At 55.5% G+C, this 8,424-nt stretch overlaps 1 protein-coding gene across 3 annotated transcripts; it reads left to right on the top strand.

The window, feature by feature from the left end:
* The first annotated feature begins 1,518 nt into the window (after positions 1-1,518).
* DUSP26 (dual specificity phosphatase 26) lies at positions 1,519-7,268 on the top strand. 3 transcript variants are annotated; one of them, XM_057303442.1, is made up of 5 exons: positions 1,525-1,818; positions 2,212-2,369; positions 3,812-4,092; positions 5,731-5,945; positions 6,434-7,268. In XM_057303442.1, the coding sequence occupies exons 2-5, from the start codon at positions 2,361-2,363 to the stop codon at positions 6,631-6,633; spliced, it is 705 nt and encodes a 234-aa protein (XP_057159425.1). In that variant the 5' UTR covers positions 1,525-1,818; positions 2,212-2,360; the 3' UTR covers positions 6,634-7,268. The 3 variants fall into 3 exon arrangements, with proteins under 3 accessions (XP_048082320.1, XP_057159425.1, XP_044243452.2); XM_048226363.2 differs by lacking the exon at positions 2,212-2,369 and having other exon boundaries at positions 1,519-1,818; positions 6,278-7,268; XM_044387517.3 differs by lacking the exon at positions 2,212-2,369 and having other exon boundaries at positions 1,526-1,818.
* The last annotated feature ends 1,156 nt before the right edge of the window (positions 7,269-8,424 follow it).

The raw sequence follows: 8,424 nt of genomic DNA, 5'->3' as shown, positions 1-8,424 counted from the left end.
TCCTAGCTACAAAGAAAAATATAAAGCTGCCTGAGTTGTGGGTTGACCCCTGGTCATTAATAGTCTTCACGAAGATGTTGATCCATGGACAACGTCTGTGGTTACCTGTAAACATCTGCCCATGTTATCCATAGCATGCATTAAAGCATATTTTCCAGCTTTTTGAGAAAAGTGAAATACAGTATTGAAACAGAAGTCTTGCCAAAGCTTGAGATCAAGTTCGCCTACAACATCTTCTCAACCTACCAACCCTAAAGATTCTGTCACTTAAAATGAGGTTTGTCCAATAACATGTGCTTTCACGATTTGACTTGTGACCATTTTTTACTGACTTCTCTGGGGACGACAAATTAAAATTTCAAATTTCCCAGGCCAATCCTTTGTTTTAAATGATGAAAATTTCATTTCTTCATGTAAACCGCCATGCCAAGAAGGCATGGAAAGGAATTGAGTTTGCTTCTCTAGAGAGGAAAAGGCTAGGGGGGGAAATGAATCCTTGCTGGCAGCCTGGAACCTCCTCCTTAGCACAGAACTGACCTGAGGATTGTGTCACTTTGGCCATAAGTACTTTCTCTGACCAGAGATCAAAGCCTCACTCATCACCCCTGCTGGGAACATAGTCAATCCTGACTTCCGCTTACCGTTGCTAATGTCTTCTCATCTGAAACCAGGTCCAACCTGACCTTATCCACTTCCTGCCTCCCTCCTGCAGACAACTCTCCTGGAGTCTGCATCTGCCTGGTTTTCAACAGCATCACCTGATGACCGTCATTGCCTCTGCCACCTCCCCCATCACACCATGAACTGGGGACCGAGGACAGCAGCACCGTCCTTGCTTTTGAAGTGTTGACCGTCTTGGAACTGACAAGGTGATTAGAGGAGAAAAGCAAGTAAAGCTAAATATCACTAACAGGCAGCACAAGTGAACAGGTAGGGGCATGAATTTCTTCCAGAATCAGGAGGAAAGGCGTTCACTCAACTGAGCTGGCAGAAGTGGCTTCCTGATAGAAATCCACTGTGCCTTCTCCGTTGTGTAGGGCCACTGGCTTAGAAGGGTTAAGGACATGAACTTCGAGTTGCCAGGGTCTGAAACTCAGCTCAGTCCATAACTAGAGTGTGGCCTGAGCAAATGACTTCGCCTCCCTGTGCCTCAGTCTCCTCCTCCCTAAAATGGGGACAATGATAATCCTAACTATCTCACAGACCTGTGGTGAGGATAAAATGAGTGAAGAGCTGTGAAACACGTGGTATATAGTAAATACTAATAAGGGCTACCGACCAGTGTTATTAATGACACGGTGTTCTTGAGAGTAAGAAATGGACAAGTGAGGCGCGCCATCGTGTCTGTGTAATTAATGAATGCTGTCTGGGGAGGAGCGAGTGTGTTGAAGGCACCGTCTGGGACGGCTTGTATAATGTCATCCTCAAGCAAAATGCCTTGTAATTGGCGCAGCTCCGAAAACACCCGTCCGCCCGAGCCTGCACGCGAGGCGGGGCTGCTCGGCTGCGTGGTCTGTCTGGTCTGTAAACACCCGCGGGCGAGTCCACGCTGCGTGTCCGCTCGGACCGCCGGGCGTGAGGCTGCGTCTCTGTGTGTCACCGACACACACACACACACACCGATATGAACCCGGCTTCGACGTGCGTGTCATGGCTTAAAAATAGAGGCTAATCCGTCAGCCGGTCTCGCAGCGGCAGCGGCAGCGGGCGGGGGCGGCGGCGGCGGCGGCGGCGGCGGCAGGAGAGTCATGGCCGTGGCGCTGGCTGCGCCTGCCATCGGCCTCCGGGACTGAGACCCCGCGCCGCGCTCGCACCGAGGTAGAGGGGCTGCGGGGGGTGGTGGCCTCCCCCGCGGCGCCGGGAGGCGCACGGCTGGGGGCTGGGGGGGTGGGGGAGGGAGGGCGCGAGGAGGGGGCGCGGGAGCCGAGCTAGCTGAGCGCCCCAGGGCTCCGTCCCTGCCCCCTCCGCGCCTGGCTGTCTGGGCTGGCCGGGGCTGGGGCGACAGCCATGAACCTGTTACAACCGCCGCGGCGGCCGGGGCGGGGGAAGGGGGCCGCGGACAAGGGCGCCTGAACGCGGCTGATGGGATTGGAGAAGGCCGAGGGGTGTACCCCGGGACAGAATGGGGCTCCTCCAGCCCCGGGGAGACCTAGAGTCTCACCGAGCTCTTCCTACCCCTGGGCTCCTTCCCGCTTCCCCTTTACCATTTAGCATCAGTCACCGGGCAGCAGAACCTATTTCGCGAAACCGTTGTTTGGGAATAAAGTGATGGGGTCTTTAGGCCCGAGGAAACAAGGCAGGAGGATGATGATGACGACGACGACGACGATGATGATGATGATGGTGGTGGTGATGGAGGAATGATGATGGTGATGATGGCGATGGTGGCTATAGGGCTATATTTCTGTGCTCTTTCTGCCCCAGCCTTTGCAAAAATCTCTCTCCCTGAACACCCTAAGATCCAGGCTCCCCTCAGCAGCCCTGGTCCTAATGCCCCTGCTTCCTAAGACCTGTTAGTGCATGGTCTCCCCTGACCTGGGGGTAGGAGAGCCTGGTCCCTGGCTCACAGGGAGGGATGGGTTCGCAGAGTGTGTGCAGGTCAAAGATGGCCTCTCGCTACTAGACTTTTGGTTGAGGACCAGGAAGGGAGTGGAAGGGGAATCCTTGGGACCAACCCACCCTGCTGATGGGAGAGAGGGAGGAGGAGGAGAGAGGGGGCTCTTGTCACAGTGGCCTCTCTGCCTGAAGGACCCAGGACAAGTCTGAAAGGCTGGCTCTTCTCAGCTCTGCATTTCTGCGCGAGCTCCCACTTTCAGAAAGGCCAGCTGTCCACAGAGAGTCCAGGGCACAGCAGCCAAGCCCCTCACTGCCAACTCCATGGCCCGCATAGGGTCACTTGACTCCAACAGCAACACAGATGGTCATTTCAGTCTCTGAGCCCCTGGGCCTGGCAGGAGCCCTCATCCCTGCCCTTCCTCAGCCCCCAGCCTCCGCCTCTCCCCTACACACCCAGACGCATTACTCCAGCCCTGCTTGACTCAGAAAGCCTCTCAGGGGAGATGATGTTTGATCAATAATTTCTGTATGCTGATCAAAGGAGAGTCCCTTGGCTGTTGGGCACATAGCTTGGCCCCTTCCTCCATTAGCGCATGCCTTCGGCAAGTATTTTTCAAAAACTTACACTTCCTCTTTAGTGCTCTTCCCCACTCACCCCAGCCCCCAACATACACTTCCCATAGCAGGCTTAACCCTGAGGCAGAGGCAGGGCAGGAATGGGTTAAAGCAGCCCATCTCTCTGGCCCTGAGGGAGCCGGGCTTGGCATTTGTCATGGCCCCAGCTGCTGCTGTCTTCCTGCTAATTCTCTCTGGATGGGTCCAAAGCCACCCCTATTTCCATCCCAGCTCCCTGGGCTCTCTGCCTGGAGCCCCAGGCAGATGAGACCCAGATTCCGGCTGGCAGGAGCTCCCGCAATGGGCACTGCCACCCAAATATCAACTGTGTGTGTGTGTTTCTGTCTGTGTGTTGGGAGTGGGGGTGGAGTGGTGGAGCAGAAAGCCAGCAGCTGGGCAGCTCCCTGTCCCCGTAAACAAGGACATGTGACTCCCACCTCCTTGCCTGGCTGAGCCAAAGAGCAGAAAGGAGCTGCGGCAGCTTGGAGAGAGTAATTGTGGAGCCCCCACCCCCCCACTGGGGCCGGACTTCCCTTCCCTCCCTTGAGAAGCTTCTCCCCAGGGCCCAGCCCCGTTAGCAAGAAGGGAAGCAGCTGCTCTGGACCTGCTTAGGAGTGTCTCCTTTCCATCCCTCCTCCAGCAACAGCTACCTGGAGACAGACCCATCATCAGTGCACCCACCCCAGCAGCCACCTCTAAGATGTGCCCCGGCAACTGGCTCTGGGCCTCCATGACTTTTATGGCCCGCTTCTCCCGGAGCGGCTCACGGTCTCCTGTTCGCCCTAGAGGGGCCCTGGAGGAGATGCCAGCTGTTCCGCATCCCTTCCTCAACGTCTTTGAGTTGGAGAGGCTCCTCTACACAGGCAAGACCGCCTGTAACCATGCCGATGAGGTCTGGCCGGGCCTCTACCTCGGAGACCAGTATGTACCCGGCAGCCCGGGGTCATGGCTGCACGTGTGTGTGTGTGTGTGTGTGTGTGTGTGTGTGTGTGTGTGTGTACGCATGCAAGAAGAAAGGAGAAGGGTGGTAGGGAGGCGCTGAGTCGTGTTGTTGGTTCCAGGTTGAGGAGGGAGGGGCAGGGGTGCATGGGCAGAGTGGAGGCTGGAGGGTTTGGGCCAGTTGGGACAGGATTATTGACATACCCAACTCTGGAGAGAGAGTCTCTGTTCCGGTAATAACGTCACTCACTTAGCAAAATTAATTATTGAGTGCCGATGCCATGGGGTGGACAGGTGACTCCCCTGACTTTATCTGTTGTGCTGAGATGCTGGCAAAAGGCAGCCACCGGGAGCCAGGAAGTGGGTAGGAAGCCGAAGGGTTGAGCAGGCAAAGCCGCCGCAGCATGCAGAGGTCCTTCAGGACGGCGCCCTGGAGAGAAGAGCACCAGGGAGGAGTGCCCTCCCTTCTGTCTCTCGCGGGCTTCATAGTCTACAAGGGTCTTTCTTTTTTTTTTTAAAGATTTTATTTATTTATTTGACAGAGAGAGAGATAGCCAGCGAGAGAGGGAACACAAGCAGGGGGAGTGGGAGAGGAAGAAGCAGGCTCATAGCGGAGGAGCCTGATGTGGGGCTCGATCCCATAATGCCGGGATCGCGCCCTGAGCCGAAGGCAGACGCTCAACCGCTGTGCCACCCAGGCGCCCCTACAAGGGTCTTTCATGTGCATTTTCTCCCTTAATCTTCACAACAGCCTTGTGAGGTAGGTACCACTGCCCCCAGGTTACAGATGGCAAAACTGAAGCTCAGAGACGTTGTGACTGGCCCAAGGTCACACAGGTCGTAAGTAGCAGAGCCAGGACTTGGAGGTTCAAGTTCAGTGCTCATTGTACTTGAGGACTTCGCACTGGACAGGGCGATGGCCCGGAGGCGTGGCCGTCTTGCCTGAGAGGCGTCGGCCACTAAGCTGAGGGGGATGGGCCAGAGGAACATCCGAAGGGGACTTCATAAAACAGGGTCCGTGTGAGCATGGAATAACTGGTAGAACATGAGAAGATTCTGAGTGTCAGAGAGAGTAGAAAGTAACAGGGGACTTAGGTGTGGGAGCAAGGGTCAGAATCCTATCACCTCGAGGTTAGCAGGGACCCAGCTGAGGTCCAAATCCCCCCTGGCACATCCATGCCTACACATTGAGCTCCTCTCTCTGCTTGAATACCCCAGTGACAGGAGAGTCATTCTCTCCCAAGGCGTTTCCGTCTTTCTCCAGCTGGATTCCACAGTTAGTACATACTTCCGCACACAACGTACAGAGCCAGTCGATCCTTCCCACAGATCAAGTAAAATCCCGCTGCCTGGAGGACTCTTTCAGTATTTTATGATGGCCATCGTTCGCCCGCCCCATTAGTCTTCTCTTCTCCAGGCAGAACCTCCCCAGTACCCTCAACCCTTGCTCTAGGACGAGACTCCAGGTCGTTGCCCATCTTGGTTCCCCCCTCTGGGTCCTCAGTAAGTACAGCAGAGGCATGGAGCCAGTGACGTCAGCTAGGCAGTGGCCAGGGTGGAGGCCAGGGCTTCCCCAGGGCCTAGCTTCCCCACCCTCCCTTTATCCTCTACTCAATGCAGGGACATAGCTAACAACCGCCGGGAGCTCCGCCGCCTGGGCATCACCCACGTCCTCAATGCGTCACACAGCAGGTGGCGAGGCACGCCCGAGGCCTATGAGGGGCTGGGCATCCGCTACCTGGGTGTCGAGGCCCATGACTCGCCAGCCTTTGACATGAGCATCCACTTCCAGACGGCTGCCGACTTCATCCACCGGGCGCTGAGCCAGCCAGGAGGTAGGAGGGGAAAGCCAGGGGGAGGGAAGGAACCACGGACGTGGAGTTAGGGAAAAGCCGGAGGGTGCAAGGCTGGAGAGATTTGAATGACAGGACAGAACGCTCAGGATCTGATACGAAGGCAAGAAAAACTCTCTCCACTCTTTGTAAAAGGCAGTGCAGGAGAAGAGAAGGAAATAATCCAAATTGTTAACAGAGCGCCAATGCTAATGCACTCAGAGCGCTCACTGGATCCCTACCGGGTGCTAGACGAGCGCATCGGTCTCCCCGGTAGCCCTTTCCAGGCTCCCGGACAGTAAGCTGCTGCACGGTGTCCATCTTACCCCGTCCAGGCCTCCCAGGGGTCGGCCTTCTTCCTGCCCCCAATCTGCACCCCATCCAGTCTCCATGCGCACCTGCTTCCCCGTCTTCCTCCTCACCTGGCCCCGTAGCCGCCTCCAGCCCACCACCGACAGTCCCACAGCCGCCTCGCGTGTCTGTCCTCGCAGGGAAGATCCTGGTCCACTGCGCCGTGGGAGTGAGCCGATCCGCCACACTGGTACTGGCCTACCTCATGCTGTATCACCGCCTCACCCTCGTGGAGGCCATCAAGAAAGTCAAGGACCACCGAGGCATCATCCCCAACCGGGGCTTCTTGCGGCAGCTCCTGGCCCTGGACCGCAGGCTGCGGCAGGGTCTGGAGGCATGAGGGGAGGGGAGAGGAGGTCCGGCCAGGTGCATTTGGCCCTGGCTCCCAGCTGGAGAGAGGAGGCCCAGATATCCCATCCTCTCCTGTGGGCAGGAGAGCAAGAGGGCTGGGGCTCCCACCACTGTCGCTATTGGTCGGGAGGGGGTGGGGAGTGAGGTTGGGTGTTGTGCTGGGCACCCAGGAGGGAAGTGACCAGGGAAGGAAGCAGCTAAGCTGTAGGTAGACGGCAGTCCTGGGATTCAGACACCCCAGTGACCCAGAGCCCCTTCCCCCCCCATTGTGCCCAAGTGTTCCCTTCGCTCACTTATCAAAACAGAAGTGCCATCTCTGTCCTGTGCCCGTGCAAGGAGTCAGGGATGCTGCAAGCACGAACGTGACAGTGTAGATATGTTGTGTAGATGGCGGTGTAGAGACAGACGGTAAAGAGAGAGTGTGGAAAGCTGTGAAACCAGAGGGAGACACTCATAGACTTGTTACTCCAAGCGCAGGAAGAGGAGGCGTGGGAGAATTGGCGCGGTGCCCGCGGGCGCTGGTCGCGGCCAAGAGCTGCAGGGGTGCATGCCTGGGAGTCTTTGGACGATCGCTTGCTTTCTGGCGGCAGGTGTCTGGAGGAAAAATAAAGACGGTGGACAAGACAAGCTCCTGTTGAAGTCATTGACAGCTTGTAGGGGCTCCCCACCTCTCTCCTGGAAACGCCCAGCTTTCAGGGGCTAGCAACAGTTCCTGACTCCCTCATCATGGTCATAAACCTCCAGGGGTCCTCAGGGGGCGGTACTTTCTCTCAAGTCCAATTTTACTCGGGCCACAAGCGAAATCTTGAAGTGTTATTTCCCGCTACGTCCACACAGGGGCAGCAGAGGACCAGAAACCTGAGGCTTGCAACCCCTTTGTGTAGGAGCGGGGAAGGCACACCCTCCACCTGCCAGGCTTAAAATAAGTCTCTGTTCCCAGCCAAGCTCAGGTGTATAAGAAATATCGCTTTATTGTCAGAAAATGTCCACTTTCTATATCAAGTCCCCATCATGATGGGATAGCAGAATATGAATCTTAAATCAACCCCAGCCCTAAATTCTACATTCAGGGGGTCTGGGCTTTGCCTGGTACCAAGGAATTGGAGGAGAGGGAAAGAGGGGTGGTGTAATTGCTTCCTCTTGTCATCTTTCCAGGTTTGCCTCATTAGAGTGTAACGCAGTCTGCTTAGTAAACTTAGTAAAAATTTAGACTCACTAACCAGAGAGAGCAGTATGGTCTTTCTGTCATCCCAGCTGCCTAAACTGCCAGCCACCGCATCCCTCCTCTTAAAAAAGACAGGTTCCCAGAAGAGAATACCTGCATGAATAGAAGGGGACAGAAAAGAAAGTGAAAAATATGGAGGGGGGGAATCACTTTATAAACCTGAAGAGTCTATCTTACCCCAAAATATAGAAACTCAGAATCTCAAAGCTGGAAGGTGCCTTCCTGGATGATCCATTTCCATCCTCCAACAAGGCATAAATGAATCATCTTTTTAATCAAGCCCCTCCTTGGACACCTTCGATGGTAAGGAACGGGTACATAGCTTCCATGCCAGTTTACCAGCTCTGAATATGAGAAAGCTCTAATATCACATAGGCATTATGCAGTCCCGTTACCGTGGTCGTGACATGAGGCCAAGAGGTCTGTCAGTACCTGGGCTTCCTGGCTCTGAGAGCCTTTGGGCACGTCACTTTGCCTCTTCCCCACCTTGTCACGTGTGAGAGTCTGTCTGCTCCCACAGGGTTGCAAGAGGCTTTTCATTAGCTATGCAATACA

Source organism: Ursus arctos, unplaced genomic scaffold (genome assembly GCF_023065955.2).
Source record: "Ursus arctos isolate Adak ecotype North America unplaced genomic scaffold, UrsArc2.0 scaffold_27, whole genome shotgun sequence".
Taxonomy (NCBI): Eukaryota; Metazoa; Chordata; class Mammalia; order Carnivora; family Ursidae; genus Ursus; species Ursus arctos.
Note: the sequence above shows the minus strand (reverse complement) of the source record. Positions and strands in the feature narration are given on the sequence as shown.